General features: G+C 47.2%; 1 protein-coding gene across 1 annotated transcript in view; it reads left to right on the top strand.

Annotated features, from left to right (window-relative positions):
* Window positions 1–1,918, top strand: part of cdon (cell adhesion associated, oncogene regulated) — a 29,395-nt gene extending 27,477 nt beyond the window's left edge. The window contains exons 18-19 of the mRNA XM_076146434.1: window positions 318–574; window positions 1,155–1,918. Of these exons, the coding sequence (XP_076002549.1) occupies window positions 318–574; window positions 1,155–1,309 (412 nt within the window). The 3' untranslated portion in view covers window positions 1,310–1,918. The remainder of the gene's footprint in view (window positions 1–317; window positions 575–1,154) is intronic.
* Window positions 1,919–18,991: the final 17,073 nt, after the last annotated feature.

Raw genomic sequence — 18,991 nt, 5'->3', positions numbered from 1 at the left:
TGTCTGCGGTGGCGGACGACTATTAGTTATTATTATTACTACAAGTACTACCGCTCCAGAGGGCCATAGAGCGACGTGTGAGCGTTACTTTACCCTCTGCAGTTAGGGAGACGTGGACGCTTCATCTTTCCTCAAACTGGGAAATCCTTTCTGCAGCTGTGAGCGAGCAGAGTGGGCTAGTTGTCATTTTTGTGCACACAGGGGTTTTGATTATACAGAAGAAGCGACAGATTCAAGAGAGAGAAAGTACATGAAGCACTCAGCAACCTATGGAAGCGTATTTAAAATCACCTCCTCCTCCCTTTGTCTCCTCCCAGATGTTACAACAAAACCAACGGCACTTTCCCCGCCGGCACTCTGCCCTTAATGCACCGCGTGGCGCCGTGCCAGCAGGACGGCCTGGAGATGGTTCCTCTGGGCCAAGTCTCACCGCCGTGCCACGGCTCCGACGGACAGATTCTGGACCGGGAGGCCGAGACGGAGCGGCGGCCGTACGAGCACGAGGACTCCTCGCCCTCGCAGCATTCCTGCTGTCTGGTCGGGAACATTGAGAACTGTCCAGCAGACAACACTGGTGAGACATTGTTTCATTCCCACAGAGGCTTTAAAGTATTCTGTCCTCTTCCGTCCCTCTCCTCTCCTCTCCTCTCCTCTCCTCTCCTCTCCTCTTCCTCCCTCTGCGCCTGCTTCCTCTCATAATGAAGTTAGAATGTAAGTCATGGATGAACACGGAGTAAAGACAGTTTGGCCTTGGCTCAGGAAGCAGAATTCCATGGAATGTTCCGAGCAGATATTTCAGAAAATTGTCATTGAAGATACAAAAATACTTTACAAAAACATTTAGAGTTTTAAAAAAGCACAAATCATAATGTTTAGGAGGGAACAAGCTTCTCTGCCCTTTCATCTCCCACTGGTGGCTTGTGGGTAATCTATTCTTTCACCATGATAGTGATCCAGAACCAGGCTGAACAACAGAATTCAAAGCAGATTGTGTGACGCTTCACACACACACACTTCTGAATCTTCTTCATGTCACATCCTGTAGATTGAGGAGTGAAAACATTATTGGTGTGTAACAGAAACACATATTCCTTTGTTTTCCTCCGTCTTAACCACAAACTGTTCTGTGTGTGTGTGTGTGTGTGTTTGTGCAGCCACAGAGGAGCCGGAGTGCGAGGACATGGAGGGCCCGGTGCTGTGCTGGGACAGCCTGGGCCTGCCAGACTTGGACTGTGACGAAAAGCCGGGGTGGATCTCCAGCAACAGTCTGGCAGGAGAGCTGATCCAACCGGGCCCGCAGGAGGTCTGAGCGCCGCCCACACACACACACACACACACACATAGAGACACACACAACACACACACGCTCACTCGACAAACACACAAGCTCTCCTGCAGTGTGGCTTCAAGGGAACCAGACAGAGTGACGGGACATGAGACAAGAGACAGTCGTGGAAACGTCACACGAGGACGGACGGGGGCGGAGTCAGAGACGCTGCACGTTGTTGCGGCGGAATGGACACACACATGTAAAGTGCCGACGGACTCCACTGCAGATGAGCGACGTGGGAAAAAGAGAGAGAGAGACTCGGAGAGACTGAGAGCAAAGCCAGAGGGAGACAAATGGGAAGAGACAGAGACGGAAGCGACGTCCCTCCAGAGAGACGCCTCATAAAAAGATTACAAACTCTTTAGATGACTTATTTATTTTTTTGTAGTAGTAAAATATTATTTCATATGAATGTATCTGTTTTAAAGAAAAAAGTTTGTCTTTTATATTATTTATGCCTTTTGGATGAGAAATACTTTTTATTTGTTGTTGTTGTTTTGTCCCTCAGTGTCCCACCCAGCGTGGAGATTAGCAATTGTCTTGTGTAAAGTTTTGTAATAATATAAAGAGAAGCTATGGAAGAGTAAACACACATGTCTCTGCTCTTTGGCGTGCCGCTTGGGATGACGGATGGCCCGAGTGAATTTCCCTCGCCTAGCTCCAAACCCATCGATATTCCTGGCGGGCCTCTTTGATGTGGCTCAGTGACGGGCTGCTCCACTGCGCTGACCCCGTGGGGGGGAGGGGAGGGAGGGAGGGAGGGAGGGAGGGAGGGGAGAGGAGGGGACGGGGGAGGGAGGGGAGGGGAGGTGAACACTCCCGTCACTGTGCACATTCAGGTTGCTGCTCTTTGCTTCACTGAATACTTGATAGCTCGTTACGTTTTGCACAAAATGCTCCGTTGCCTCGATTGGCACATTGACCTACTGGCCTCCAAACTGTTAGAGACCAGGATGCAGTTGTATTAAAGTCACACACACACACACACACACTCGTACATTCTATCTGCTCCAACAGGCTCGTTTCTTATATATGAGCACAAAGTGAGGTGAGCTGCTGTGGAGTATTAGTTGGACTTGTGTGTGCAGTTGTGTGTCTCTTGTCCTAACATTTGCTCTTCAATCAACATTACAGCGGTCCTGCTTTGGAATGTAGCTCATAGTGTTTTTACGGTTTAGCAATAAGAATCCAGAGATCTGATTGGCCGGTGCTTGCATCATATTTCTGCCCCTCCTGAGATGAACCCGGTACAAATCCAGTTCCATCCCCGTCTCAGGTTTCCGTGTGGAAGAGTCCAAACCGTTCTGTGAGACTTTGAGCTCTCCTCTTTTGGTTTTCAACCTAATCTCCATGGGGTGCTCAGGCTGATTTGAGCTGATAGGATTGCAGCAGGCAGATGACAGAGCCGGCTGTGCTTCACTGAGGATGACTGTGCCGTCTCTCCGCCTGATGCCTGTCTGTGTGCGTTAGTGCCAGGATCCTCCCGCCGCCCCGGCCCGCCTGGCACGTCTCCCCTCTCTGATGGTGCGCAGGATATTCCTGGCACCCGGATCTGGTTGCCTGCCGCTGAGGCGTGGCACCAGGCTCTTCCTCCTGTTATTTATAGTCGCCATGGAAGCTGTGGCAGCCGACATTTATCCGGTTAAGTTGTCTTAATGTGTTTGCTCACCGACTGCACTTCAGGACATTTTTGAGGGAATTGTATACGACTAGAGTATTTTAATGTTGTTGCACTTCCTGCCAAATACTGAGTACCTGAACTCCTTCAGCGGAGAATGCAGGAACATCTCTCTGACGTTTGTTTTCAGAGATAGTTTCAGATGTCAGATTTATGTTTCTGAGCTGTGGTTCAGGAGGGAAAAGGGTTTTTCTTCTCAATCTCTGTTTGCTTTCATCTTCATCAGCACTGTGTTTCCATGGCCTGTTTGTTAGCGGCTCACACAAGTGTCCATTATGGTCCCCCCGCTGCCATTAGGAAGAAAAGCAACGAAACAATGGGTAGGAAATGAAGCTGGAAATGAAAGAGAAACGTTCCGGGGAGGGGCAGAGAGAGAGAGAGAGAGATGCTGACAGATGCTGGCTGGGCCGATGAAGAGGAGATAAGGGCAGGGTTGTCTCTTAACGAGCCGCTTCTCCATCTCCCACGTCCGTCAGTCGGCACTCTCCCCCGGCCCGGCCCTGCACCCTGCACCCACGCAGCTACACCCCTTCATTAAGGAGCCCATGGGAACAAGAAAGCTCATTGTCCGGCCTGGAATTTCTACCCCTTGCCGCAGAGCCGACCTGTTAACGCCAGTCCCCTCTCCCCTCCGCCCACCATTCTTCTTCCTCTCTCTCTCTCTCTCTCTCTCTCTCTCTCTCTCTCTCTCTCTCTCTCTCTCTCTCCCTCTCCAGCACATCCTGAATGAATGCAATTCTTATGAATCGGGTAGTGTGTTGTTAAGTCGCCTGATTTAGCCTCTGGGCGGTTTCTTCCTTGAGATGTCGCGAAGAAACTCCCCTCCCAAAAAAAAAGGGCGAGCGGAGCATATGTTGTGGTTGGACTGACTCCAACGGCATTCCCCGCAAATGATGAATCGAATCATCTATTAGGGCCCTGAAGGATATCCGGCATTTATTTGTAATCGAGTTTGGGTCTTGGAAGTAGGAAGATGCCACAAATAGGACATTCAGTCGGGTTTCAGGATGATTTTCCATTTGTGGATGGTACCTGTTCCAATCTGATATCTGGGGCGGTTTGATGAATCAGCCTATTGATCACACACACAAGGAAATTAGACTGAAACAAACAGATCCAGATGTCTTAAAGCTTTGACATTGACGAGTTCTAGAGAGGAAAGAAGTCAGATGATGTCGGTTGATGACTTGTCGGTGTGGAACCTGTAATGAAAACATGAAAAGACTTCTTGTTCCAGTTTTTAGGTGAGAAGCTTTATTTAATATACTGCATTACTTCATCCACTACTGATGTCAACACACAGGTGGTGTTTGGAACGATCGATTGACTGTCAACACAGGTTTACTAATCACTGTAATCATGGAGGAGCAAAGACCGGCTCACTATTTGACATCACGGCAAAATCCAAACCAGAAGCTCATGTGTTCTCTTGCATTTAAATGTGATGGGTGCGTTCAGATCTGTTATCTGCTTCTCTGCAGCCGTGGTTCCATGAGGAGACCGACTGTAGTAAGGTGACATTTTCAACTCGTGGATTGTATCTCTGAAATGTGTCCCAGCTGCACAGATGGCATTTACTCTCAAGCTCGCCGTGACTGAGATCACTTCATAATGTGAGCCAGACCGCATCCATCCCCCTGCGATCTGCCATTTGGAGAGCGTTTTGATTGCCGTGCATTCTGTTCTACGTACTTCTACTTATCTGGAAAACAAATCTAGATGCAGATCACATTTTTATACAAAGTGGAAAGGAGGACGTCGTCTCAGTCCTTCTGGAATCTTGAAAGCAGGTATTATCACAACACACTGAAGAGAGAGAGGGAGAGGCTTGGGAGTTCTTAATTCAGTCGTCCTCCACCTCCAGCCGGGTGAAGTAAAAGGTGACCCTTGGCCCCTCGGTGGTGTCGTACAGAGCCTGGCAGGTGTACATCCCCTCCGCCTGCTCCTGGAGCTCCTCGATGACCAAAGAGGAGGTGTTGAAGGGGACGTGCAGTCTGCCAAGGCTGCTGGACCGAGGCTGGACCTTAGCGCCTTGGCCGTAGTTGTAAGCCACGGCGACGTTGCTATCGGTCCCTGGTTTGGTGTAGCCCCAGATGAAGATAGTGGGTTTGATGGAGCCGCAGTCCAGAGCCACTGAGCCTCCCTTTGTCCCTTTGGCTTGGGAGCGAATGTACTCCACCTCCTCGGGGTCGAGTATCTGCAGACCTGGAAACGGGAGACGAGCCCAGTCCGTTACTGGAAGGAAAGCTTTTGTGTTTAGGGAGAAGACTGTAGCATGTGAGGCTGAGCGTCGTGTCAGATGTTTGGTATTAAACGGCTTCAGAAAGCTTTTTCAAGGCCTCGCAATTTGTTGCCAATAGAGACTACGCCTTGAAGATGGAAAATACGCCACATGTAATTAAACACACTCACTTGTCTAGCAGCCCTCAGATGGCCTATTAGATGACACTCTGTTCGCTCTCAGTGTGCTTGAGATGTCGCAGACGGAGACGGGAGCTCTTACCTTGGAGAGGAATCGCCAAGCAGCAGAGAAGCAAACAAAGAGACGGCGTCATCCTCAGAAACAGAAGTGCGAAGACAGACGAATCTGTAGTAAACGCCGGTCCACACCGCTGTGCACACTGAGAGTGACTGAGCGAGGCTGGAGCAGTGACAGGGGAGATTGTTTCAAACTTTCAATTATTCATCAACGCCTCCACCTCCTCCCCAGCGTCGCCCGGCCCTCTGGCTCACCACGCACGCCCGGTCTAATGGTGAGACCTGAGCGCCGGCAGGTTTAGGGTGTCGGGTTGAGGCCGATTCCTTCATCTATTATTGAGTCAAACTGGTAAAGATAGCCTTGTTGGCAATTCCATCACTTCCAAATGGGAAATGCAAACCGGCATAGGTTGGAAAACTGGCATGGAGGCTCCCAAACACACACACACACACACACACGTGATTATTGACCCTGTGGGGAGAAGCAGCCGGTGTAGAGTTCTGATTGATCGTCTGATAACTTGGTTGCATCATCACAGACACTTAAATATGCATGAAGATCTGAATAATTCATTTATGGATATGAGTTCCTAAATCCCTCAAAGTGGAACACACACACGCAAGAATTTCTGCTGTAAAGTGTTTAGACATGATTTAGGGAGGAGACCAGTGGAGACCCCCAGAGAGTGAAGACCACATCACAATCAGATCAACTCAGATCCTCACTATCAGAACCTTCAAATGCATCATAACATCATCGTAACTGTTCAGTCAGCATGTTTCAAGTACAGCAATACCATAAACACGACCTCATTCAAATTGATCCCCAACATCTGATCCAAACTCGTCCATCGATGTGGACTAACTCAGGTAACAGCAGGCCTCTTCCTTTAGTGGAGGAAACCAGTGAGCACTTCCTGTTCCCGTTCCCGTGCTGCAGGGGGAGCAGAACCTCTGACTGATGTGTAGTCCAGATACAGAACACACTGACTGAGCAGTGTGAGCGACCCATAAACCTGCAGCCCCAAGACTGAGGCCAAGGCTGTAATTAACATGGACTTAGTTAGTGTACAGGGAGAGGGGGGAGGGGGGGGGGGGGGGGGGGGGAGAGAGAGAGAGAGAGAGAGAGAGAGAGAGAGAGAGAGAGAGAGAGAGAGAGAGAGTATATATTTAGAAGGCTGCTGGAAGACGTCATAAAAAAGCTCCAATATAAAGCCTGATGGTTTTGAGGTGAGGGTGGACTGAGAGATGGAGTTCAAAGAGCCGTCAGGGGCGAGTAAACACGTCTCATGTTCCTGCAGCTTCAAAACCTCCTGTTCCCTAAACGCTCTGACTAATCCTGCCCGCCACTTTCAACTGGAAGACACAGCAGAAACAGAAGATTCATGCATTTTTGTAAACCAGCAGAAATCTGATTTGTTTACAATCCAAGCGAAGGAATAATTCAGCTAAATGAAGGAAATTGGTCCGGGCGTTTTCATTCCCCGCTGAAGAGAAACAGCTCAGCGTTACATTTACCAACGCAAACGATCCATTAAATACGCCATAAAACTGCCATCCAATTTGACGGATCTTCTTCTCCTCCTTCTTCTTCTTCTTCTCCTTTCTGAGGCCAGCGTTTTGGTTTACGCCAGGCAGCCGTGTCCAGGATAGCACAGAGGAGAGAACAGGCGTGATTTGTCATTAACGAGGAGCCTGTTGGGGTGTAAGTGCCCAACAAATTCTTTTCTGCTGAAGCACGTCGCCCCTTTTAGAAAAGCTCCAAGTCCTGCACACACAAGGCCGCCGCTGCTGCTGCTGCCACATCTGCTGGCTGCCCGCCTGCAGAACAGAAAATGGGCAGGAAGAAGAGCAGGCGACTGGAAAATCTGAGTGGCTAAGAAACTAAATGTTTGGGATGGATGGCGGCCGGGGGGTGGAGGTGGGGGGGGCAGGGCGAGGGGGGGGGCACGGCGAGGGGGGGGGGGGTGAGAGCTGTGGACAAAGAGAAGGTCACGCGTCTTATCTGGACCCTCTGAGCCTCGGCGCCACGTCGAGCGGATGCGGCCCGGGCGGAGCTTGAGCTCAACCTACTTTCCTCTTCTTTTTTTTCTTCCTTTTCTTGGCAGCACATCAGAGAACACAATCAGACCCAGATAGTGAGACTATATGAGGATCTGGGTAACACATTACTGACACCCCAACATGTGCCACCCGCTCAGACGGGGGTGTGGCAGCGTGTGTGTGTGTGTGTGTGTGAGAGTTTGGCAGCCCTCCACTTCATGCGAGAGCGTCGGCTGGTGGAACAGGTGGGCTCACTTCACGGTGCCCTGTGATTAGATCAGTCATTATCTTTGGCATTGTTGAAAGCAAAGCTAACCTCTTATTTTGAAGGACCACCTGTAATGGAATGCGTTGCCGCGGCTCTAACAGCCGATGATTCCATCTCTGGATGAGAAAAGGCTTACGGCGGGCATGTGTGTGTGTTTCCATTTAGCCTTTAATGAGGTTGTGATTTTCTTTTATGTTCCTGGTGAAGGCTGAGTGTGTGTGTGTGTGTGTGTGTGTGTGTGTGTGTGTGTGTGTGAAGCCACTGGGTTTGTGTTTCTACCTCAGGTTCAGCGACCCAGAGACCTCCTCTTCCTCCTTTACATACGGCCTGACAAACACACAGATTCTGCCTCTCATACTTCTCATGCCGCCTGCAGCTGCGAGGTTCACTCCTCCTCCTCCTCCTCCTCCTCCTCCTCCTCCTCCTCCTCCTTCTCCCTGCCTCTTCCTCAGCTGATGGTTGTGTCAGGGACCACACAGTGAGGAGGTGGAGCGAGACTGTTCTACTACTCTGCCAGACTCTGCTAACATATATTAGCCGACCTGACGTATATTTCTGCTCTATCATCATTTATCTGCCAGGCAGGCCGAGGCGAGTCGAGCCAGGCTGCTGCTCGTAAAGCACACAGCCTCCCCTCCTCCTCCTCCTCCTCCTCCCTCCATCCCCCCCTGACCTCCATCTCCCTGCTGGCTCACTCCTCATCTCCCGGCCTCAGACCTGAGGGCTCCCTGATGGGCCCCTACCTGAATCACATCACAGAGCCACAGCCACAGTTGACTGGCCTTGGGACAAGGGCGGCAGGAAGAGGCCTCCTCTCCTCCACTGAGCCCTGTGTGTGTGTGTGTGTGTGTGTGTGTGTGTGTGTGTGTGTGTGTGCACAAGCAGAAAATATTACTTTACAGGGAAAACTATAGGATAACCCAACAGTTCCTTCACTCCAGCAGCCACGGCTCTCATTTCTGTTTCTGCTGAACATCATTGCTCATTCTGCTGACGTTATTAACACGCAACACAATGACATATGATGCTGTTATTCCACCTATTCAGCAGATTGCTTCATTAGCTGCAAAGAAAACAAGCAGTGAGTCACATCAGATGGATAATTATTGCCGTATTCTGGCCTGAGAAGAGAGAAGAGGCTCCTAAACGTCTCTGCAGCTTTGTATCTGCTGACTGCTCTCAGGGTGTAGCTGCCTGGAGCTGCGTCTCTGAGCTCAGCTGGCTTTCACAGGCCTATAGAACCCTTTATGTGGCTGACTTTGTTGTCCAAGCAGAATATAACTGTCAACATGTGGCGATCTATAAGTGCAGAGGTAATAAAAGCAGAGAAAAGATGCAAGAATAAACCGGACAGCCGACTATAAAGACGGCTTTAAAGGTGTTCAGCTTACATTTATAATAATGATGCACACATAAACACAATCTCACTTCCTGCTAGACATACATACAGTAGATATATAGATTTACATGATGTATTCCGCCTCGCTATTGTGCCTACTGAGTGAAAACACACTCTCTATAAGCTGATAAGCCCACAAAAAGCACAATATGAGCCGGAATTCAACATTTAGACGTTTACATATAAACTGTAAATATCCTTGCATCTATTTGAGCTTTTATGCATTTATAAATTCATATTCTGCATAAAACAAAAAGACAAATCTGCCATTTCCATGACACAATCTACATTTGTTTGTTTCTTTTCAATTAGAATCCATTTGTGTGGAGGATTTAGCCGAATCAAGTGTCGCTCTCTTGAGACTCGCAGACTGTTTACTCTGCCTTGTCTGAGGTTGTTTAGACTTCCAGCGTCTGTAACAAGAGAAACCAGCCTGAGCTAAACACGCCTAATCGCACGCCACTTAGAGGAGTTTGCATTTGCTCCCAACAAATGTGACTTCAAGGCTAAATGATGCTAAACACGTCGTGAGCGCTGGGATTTTTATTTTTTTCGTACAGTGCGTTGGCGTGAGGAGAGCTGAGGTCACGCCAGGCCGGGCGTGTAAACCACAGGGCTACACTGGGTGCTGGCAGCCCCCCTGCTGTGAAGCCAGGGAGCAGGTCCATGGCAGGGAAACGTGTGTGTGTGCGTGTGTGCATGTGTGAGTGTGCGTGAGTGTGAGTCCTGGACGAGCTGACCTGGAAAGAGCCAGATGGGGATCGGGGGGTTTAAGCACCATGGAGTCCTTCTGCAAACAACATGTGGAAAGGCTTTGCCCTCTAATGTAGCGTGGAGTATTTATGGACTGGGTGCAGACTTGACCAGTGTCCATCAGGATTCGGGGCTGCGGAATCGGTCCACATATGGGCCCGAGACCACTGCAGCGCCCAGTCCACCTCCCCAGGTCCACTTAGCCCAGTTCGACCCCCTCTCCCCCTGCAGCCCCCCCTCTCTGGCCTCCTACGGGACCCTGGCCCTGCTCCTTGTTCAGCTGTTTAGTGTACAGTAGCTCCTACCCACAATCCTCTCTGAGCAGGTGGTCAGTCATAGGCCTCTTTGTTTCTCAAGCGGCTCATGGCAGCTGAGGACAACAGGGACATGGACTCAGTCTGGGTCTGGCTGACTGAGACCTGTGAAGTGGTTTGACATTTAATCAACCAGAGTAAACGACCAGGAGACGACAGGAAGCACAAATGAAGGAAAACACAAAAACAACATTCACTTTTAAAGATGACGGATTGATTCTTAGGCGTATTTAACAATTTAATGTTTATCCCAGCAGTCCTAAATGACATTTGATGAATTGTTGAGTTGATCCTCTATTATTTAAGTGTTTTTATATGCATCATTAAAGGAGCTGATACACTTTATGGCTGCAGAAGTGAATCATTGTTTCTCTGCCATATTCCAGAAGTCAGAGTGAAGCTGTAACTTAAAGGTTTATAATGTGTGGGTGGGTGTGTGTGTGTGTGTGTGTGTGTGTGTGTGTGTGTGTGTGTGTGTGCGTGTGCGTGTGCGTGCGTGCGTGTGTCTGTGTACACAACAAGCAGCAGCAGTGTAGGATTGTGGGAAAAAGCCAGTGTTTTAATCACGAGAAGGCAAAATGCTCAATAGTGGCAATCGAGAGGAGAAGGAACAGATCTTCGGTTTGCCAGCCGTAATAACAGGAGGGTGAAGAAACCGCAGAGCTTTGAGAAAGAGAGCGAAAGAGGGCAGGCGGCCATTTACAAGACCGAAATAAACCTGGAAAGCTACGAATACGCTCGAGTGTGCCAGTATCGTTTCCTTTCAAGCAAGCCGGGATAATCGGGGAAATGTTGCGCAAAATGCAGTTGTGAAAGCCCGATTCATTGTGTGTCATTCATTTTGATAGATGGACGAATGGATGGACAGATGGACGGACGGATGGATGGATGGGCTGATGCCTTAGTGATCCTTTAAAGGAACATCCCAGTGTTTTTGCAGGGTTTATAAATCACTGCACACCACTCCCCAGTTCCTTTCAAAATCAAGTTTATTTTCCTACTTCACATGCATGTAAATACTTTAGCGTGAATCGTTGTAAACATGCTTAAACTCTGGCCCCGGCTGTTTAAGAGGCTTTGAGTCTTTGCGCAGACGTAACTTCTCTCCCCCCGGCTGTCAGGAGGCATATTTCTCTGTCGCTGCGACTCTTTGTTTTCTTCTTGAAAGTGTTTATTCTGCAGCCGTTGCGGAACACTTTGTATTATTATCCAATTTATCACCAGATGTTGCGACAGTAAATTATCAGACTCGCTCCAACAGAGGCGCAGCGATGTGGACAAGCCCACAATTTAAATGTCGAAATATTTTCCTAAAAGCAAAAATTAGCTTCAAAAAGATTTCAGACGTGACAGCGAAACGACTATTATGTCTCTGTTGGCGTAATGGAGTAATGGAGTTGTCAAACACAACGCTTTAAATCCGTCCTCTGGGTCTCATTTAGAGGTGAAGCGCTAATTTGGGAGAGTGTGAATGTTCTGTGATGTCTGTAGGTATCGATGTAGTAATGAGTGCTGGCGTCCATCGCAGCCTTAGAGGACGATATCAGGTCAGGTCAGGTGGGGTCACAGGAGGGGGGGAGGAGCTTCACAACCTGGCAACTCTGCTTATTGCATCATGAGCGTCTCCTCGTGCCAGAACATGCAGGGGAAGTTTGCTTTAAAATGCAGAAATGACATCATCAGCTGGAACAGAACTGGATCTCGATTAGTGTCAGAGCCGTTTCTATCCTGCCAGCGTATTGGCCAATAAATATCAGAGAGGAATGATCATCTGAAATTGACTTTGACTTCCCCGTATATCTGGAACAGGCGTGTTAGTAAAAAGAAAAGACAGAAACGTTCCATTTGAATAATCCTGCTTTGGAAGCGGAGATCACTCTGACTGTTTTATGTCCCTGTTTTCTGCTTTATAAACTCATTTGATTGCTCCGTTTGTTTTAGCAGATTAAGTTCAGCACCTTTTCTTTTCTTCTACGACTTTCTTTGGCTCGGCAAGTGACACCGTACACAATTCATGGCTCACATGTGGGGCAAAACAGACATGAATCGTGAACATGGAACCATTGGTCCCACATTTATAAGTGGAAGTAAAATCTGTGGAGTATCTGATATCTGCACACACACACACACACACACACACACACACACACACACACACACACACAAACAGACAGATTTTAATTTCCTTGTCGTTCTTGCTCACGTTTCAAAGACTTGTGTCACTCCTCTGCTTTGTCCACATGTGAACGATGGCTCACGTCCAAGATGCAACAAGTGCAGAATCCTCCTCTGCTCCTTCAAAGATAACGACATCATTATATGTTTGAAGACGCTTTGTGGATTAGATGATAAATGTTTGGCTGCTGATCAAGGAATCATTCCGTTTATGTTCAAGCCACTTTTTTGAAAAATGATACGGTGTGTTTGTGTTGATGATGTACTTTAAAGATGTGAAAGATGATGGAGGGCTTCATAAACTATCATCATCATCATCATCAGCTGGGTGTTACAGTCTCCCGTCAGCTCAGAATCACATGAACGCAACGCGAGCGAAGATGTTTTCCATTTAAGGGAAAGTCTGTGAGACGAAGGTGCATCTGACCCTGAGCAGGAGACTGATTCATGTTCTAATGGCTCTTACGTCGTCTTCTCGTTCACTTCAGCTGCTTTAAGAGCTTCTTAAATGGATGCTCGGTCATTTTGATGTGACTGATGCCGTTTAAGTGGAGGAGGTCACAGAACACTGGGTGGGAAACGTCTCTATAAAGTGAGTAATTTGGTGTAAGTACAACTATTGCCTTTTTCCACTGAACAGAAGCTTAAAGGAAACTGTAGATGAGAGATCAGAGAGGAATAACACAAATGTGATATGGGAGACGTGTAGCAGATTGATAGTTTTGGAGCTGAGACTTGTTTCTTCAGTATTGTCATCGCGAGCTGCAAATGTTCTGTCTAATCTGGACAAACCGCTGCCGGGAAATCAGAGTCGACGACCCCTCAAACGTTTCAGAACCGACAACAACAACGACAATCAACCGGCCAAACTCCGCAAACGCTGGTGAGAACACAGAGCTGCATTTATGGAAGCGGCTTCCCGCCCGTCCCGCCTGCCAAACCACCAACGGCGTCACTAGAAGTACAATGATATGTTTGCCTTCGTACATACAGTAGCCATGTAAACACGCAAAACAAACAAAGATAAACATCTCAATGTCGGGGCCTGTGTGAAACTTCAGCCTGGCTCCGGCCCGTGTCACACACTCCTAGGTGGCTCCTCCTTCGGTGCTGCACGGTTATTGTAAGGTAAAGACATTAAAGCATTACATTTAAAAAACAAACTTGAACCCTGGAGTGCCTTTCCCATCTGGAAGCAGTAGAGGGCTTGTCTCAAAGATAAAAACGATATGAATCGCTGCTGGCAACTCAAATGTCCAGTCTGGGATCAATTACATAGACAGGATTCAGAGAGAGGAAGGAGGGGGGGGGAGGGAGGGAGGGAGGGAGGGAGAGGGGGGTACGACACACTGGCCACAGATTCTGTATCAAGCTCTGACCCAGCATAGGCATGTAGCCTGCACACACACAACGAGACACACACACACACACACACACACGCTAAACAAACTTGTACAGCTTGTGCACACAGTTCCCAGTGTCTGGTTATGGATTGGCTGAGACCGCATGCTGCCATGTTCCCGCCCCACTCACACACACACACACACACACACGCACACACACACACACACACACACACACACACACACACACACACACACACACGGCCTTTAACAAGCAACTGATGGCAGTTCCAGATGAGGCCGCTCTCAGCCAGCTGCTCTGTCATGTGAGGGGCCGAAGACTTCCAATTGGATCAATGGAGCCAGAGTTGATTTTCTCTCTTTTACAGCTCTATATAGTTTTATGGCAGACAATCGTCCCATACAAACATGTGCATTAGTCCATTTTTGACGTTTCATTTCCCGGCTTTACGTCCCAACATTAAAGACGTTTCAGAACCCGGATTTGAGGAAAACATCTGCCCAGCAGTCTCGGCGAAGTGCATTGTGGGACGCCAGGGAGGGAGAGGGAGGGAGGGGGGAGGAGGGGGGGAATGGAATGAATATGAATAACTCAAAGTAAAAACAGAGAGCAAAAAGCAGGAGGGGAGAATGAGAGAAAGACAAAAGGATCTAATGGGATCCAGATTGTTTGGAGCGCTGGCTGTTTCAAAGGGAGATATTTCCATACGCGTCTGAGAGCTGAGCGGGCGAGTCGTGGCATCCGCTGCTTCACTAAAGGTCACAGCAACACCTCCAGTCCCCATAACCTCTCTAAGGTCAGGCTGGAATTCCCATATAGTGCAGGACTTCACCTCATGTGGCCCTATTAAAGTTCATGGGCTCGGCCACGTTGGGTCTCCTGTTACCAACACAAACATACATGCACACAGGCGCAAATGTTAACGCTTCGTGTTACTGTGCAGACATAGTTTGAATTGTTTACCTTTTACATGTATTGTAGATTCTGACAGAAGAAGTAAAAAGTAGTGAAATGTGTTATTAGAATTAGAATTAAAGGCACAATTGTTTTCATCTGGAAACAACCTTGATCACCTGGTGAGTTCAGGTTAAAACTATAATTAGTATTCCAAGTTTCAATCTGCCCACAGACCCGTTTTGTTTTGATCATGTTTATGTGCATAAGTCATTTTCTACCAGATTACCTAATAGTTTCAAAAGGTCCAGTTCAAGTTAAGTTCACACTTTTCTCCGAAATTTTCTCCGAAACTACAAACTTCACTTCTAAATGTGTTTTCCCCCAACATGTCAATATTTTGTTCCAATTAACTAAAACAGTGAAATAAAGGGTTAATCTGAAATGTAGTGCAGCACTTGATTAAAGGTACATTGTTACTTTCCACCTCTGACAAAAGTAGACCTATGAATTTATACAAAACAAGAATTCAATCCCTCATGTCCACATCATTGTAACCTCTTCTTCTTCTTTACTGAATCGTACCTGTGTTTGTAGGGGAGGCACGCCGAGAGACTGAGCAGGCTCAGATTCGATGGTGCAACTTTACTGCCACCTGCTGTCTTTGTTTTGTCATTGCGGTTAAATATGTCCTCACATTTCTCCCATTTATGCAGCTTCTTCTGTATGGTGAATGCAAATGTCTCATTACAGACTCACACACACACCCACACACACACACACACACACACACACACACACACACACACACACACGCACACACACACCACTGCACCATTCAGGACAATTGTGGCCACATATTTTCCATTTGCAAATTGTTTTCCCTTTTTTCCTAACACGACTAAGCGTTCTAACAAAAGCGTGGCTGTGTGACATCAACCTTGATCACAGCACAAACAAGCCTGCACAGAGAGATGAGCCTGACTTCCACAGGCACCCACAGGCGTTTCACTCTCCTTGATAATCAACAAACAGCTCTTTCCTGTAATGAATCATCTGCTAAACCATCAGATACCATTAGCCATCTGACTCCTCCTGTGTCAACATATAGGGCACCTCCACAAATTTGCTTTATGAATGAAAATCAGTGCCGCCTCCTGCGCTGTTTGCTTCCTCGTCTCCTCCGCCTTTGTGCAGTTTGTCATCTAAATGTTCTGCTGGCTGGCCTCCACCAAAGATCTGCATAATTTGATAATCAAGGAAAACATGATTGTTGCTGACTTTGCCCACCTGGGAAACCACCTGTTAGAGAAGCTGCTCCTCTGCATCAGCGACTGCACCACTGCCACCACTGCAAAGGCTTGACTCCCGAATTACAATCGCCCTCCTCACTCACCATAACAGAACATGCACACACACACACACACACACACACACACACACACACACACACACACACACACACACACACTGGCTGACTGACTGAGCACTTAAAACCTTCATGTGGTTGTCAAATATTGTGAGATGTTGATGTTTTGTTATGAAATCTATGCATTCATATAGAATTTGCATAGAATTTGAATGCAGTAGCAAACATTAGTGTGTAATGGGTGAGAGGTACATCAACAATACATTCATCAGTGTGAGCATGTAAGCAATACACTGTATAACCTGAGGATGTACGATATTTCTGCGCTACACACACCTTTAAACACATACTACTGTTTGTGTGTTCTTGGATGTTCTCTGAAAGCTTGTATGGTGGAGATTGAAGGTGAGGGATTTGACTTTCTACAGTACACACAACGGCAGGGGTAGTGTTGTCACCACGGAAACCATTAGTCTCTTGGCAACATTCATATCATCTCTAGCAGACTCTAAAATTGAATCTAATGATGGGATTCCAGCAGTCAGACGGAAAAAGAAAGAGAAAATAAAAAAACGTTAGAGGAGCAAAGACCCGGCAGAGGTTTTTGGAAGCGTGAAAAACACACTTGTGACCGGGAAATTCATTTTAAGACACGTACAAGTTTGTTTTTTCATGTTGTTTGCTTGAAATAGGTCTGTACAAAATGTCAGATGTGAGATTGGGGCTTGGATCTTCTCATTATGTGGAATATCCTTGAAATTGTAACCGTGAGGTGGTTGAGATGTATCCAGTAACAAAGACTGTCAACCTGTTCAAATATGGCAATCTGTGCATACAACAGTAGCCGAGCCACAACACTTGTTTACCCGCATTAATAATTCAATCAGTCAGAGCGACCTTGGTGCCTCCAAAACTGCACATCTTCATTAGGTATTTGCAAATAAATGTGCACAAAATAAAAGAGGAGAGTTGATCATGCTCTCCTGTCTCCTGTCTCCTGCCTCCTGTCCCCTGTCTCCTGTCTCCTGTCCACTGTGACACTTCAACACGTCTGCTCAGCGAGAGAGCAGCGAACACGTGAAAGCCCTCACATGTAAAGGCCCTGGTTTGCTCATTGTCACTATGAAATATGGAGTTTTGATTCAAATCACTTTATTTCCATGTAATGTTATAGAAGCTCCTCCCTTTAAATGCGTTTCCCTGCTTATTTCTTCCCTGTAGCGCCATCACATTCCCTAAGGGTAAACCAATTTACATTCTTGTTTTGCTCTTCAGATCCATGCCAGTTTCCATGACAACATAGTTTCACTTTCTCATCCTCTCCCTCTCTCTCTCCCTCTCTCTCTCTGTCTCTCTCCCTCCTGTTCTCTCCTTCCCTGCTGCTCCTTTCTTATGTTCTCTTGACCTTCCTCAAATGTTTCATTTTCTCTCCCTCTCCAAATACCAAGCTCCAATTCCTCCGCTCCTCTCATTTCCTCACCTAATTGAGCTCCTTCCTCTGCTCTCCATATATCAGCAGAGAATAATGGACTCGGAGAAAAAATATATATCTCTGGGGGGAAATGCGGAGTATCTTTTGCATTTCTATCTTAATATACTCGTGCAGCGTATTCCGTCTGCGGGCTATATCTCCCTCACTCACTCTTAAATATCCTGAGGCTGCTCCATTTGACAGACGAGCTGCACAGAGCCTCCAATGATTGAATAAAAAATATTAATGTGCAGTAGATTAAAAAAAATAAGCCTGTTTGGCAAGTGGGTTGAGCTCCGACTAGCACATGACAATCAAAACAACACAAAGTCCTCCTATAATCCCAACCGCATTCCCACATTCAGTCCCTTGATCAAACAGGAAGCACCTTGTGTGGTGAGGTAAACACGAGGTCATTACGTTCTCTGATTGAACCGTTTGCATTTGCATTTAAGAAATCCCATTAAAGATCTCAATTATTTATGGTTAAAAATGTGATGTCAACAGGTGCGGTGCATTTGAGGGAGAAGCTTCCTCCATCTGTTCCCTCCATGTCTGCAGCAGGTGAGGCTGTTGCTGCCTTTGTGCTTAGTTCTTATTACTTTTCCATAGCGTCGTGTTTTCCCACCGTAAACCGGTAGATTATTCTCACCGCTTGGTCCTTGTGGAGTTGGCACAAGTAATTATGCTAAGCTCATATCCAACTGGCAATAAAAAAAAGGGGTTTGCTCTTCACCTTACTAACTAATGAGCTGTATCCAATACATAGTGAATAATGCAGTAATGTGCAGTCTAAACATAGGACATATGGCTAAGAGGCTGGCAGAGCTAATTCGTGAACTAGTGGGAATTATTTGGATTAGTGGAAAGAGTGTGAGAGGTGATCTAACACAATGTCTCATGCAGTCTTCAGCATTGGTCCCATCTTGTTGTAAGGGGTGACGACATGTGCTATCAAAGGGCTGATAAATGGATAAATAAATAAACATGAAACCTGGTAGCGTTGGGATGAAAGTACACCTCGGCTCCCCGGGTGAAGATGGCTGACAAACTGTATGACACGTTACAAGAAAGGCGGTTATCCTTCTGTCTAACCCTCTATGCATTCGCAAGAGATGCCTTTTGATTTAGTTCACGTGAGGATATCATTGCAAGTCTATTCATGCAATCCATACCACCAGAGGGAGTATAGGCATCTGAAAGAAGAGCAGGGTGACAACGCCACAACTGGGTCGACTTTATAATGTTTCCTTCAAACATCAAATGTCTGGAGTCAGTTTTCAGTGTTTCCCCTTTTTCTTCTCCTTTGCATGTGAAGTGTGTGTGTGTGTGTTGCCTGATGCAGGATGCTGCAGCTGCCCATTCGTAATGTGAGCTGAGATCTGAGATGCTGTTTCAGAGGCTGATTTGCTGGTTCACAAGCAGAATGCTCAATGATTGTTGACTACTGGAGG

This window comes from Genypterus blacodes, unplaced genomic scaffold (assembly GCF_046128005.1).
Source record: "Genypterus blacodes isolate CSIRO-AG114 ecotype Tasmania unplaced genomic scaffold, CSIRO-AGI_Gbla_v1 ptg000032l_1, whole genome shotgun sequence".
Classification (NCBI taxonomy): domain Eukaryota; kingdom Metazoa; phylum Chordata; class Actinopteri; order Ophidiiformes; family Ophidiidae; genus Genypterus; species Genypterus blacodes.
Note: the sequence above shows the minus strand (reverse complement) of the source record. Positions and strands in the feature narration are given on the sequence as shown.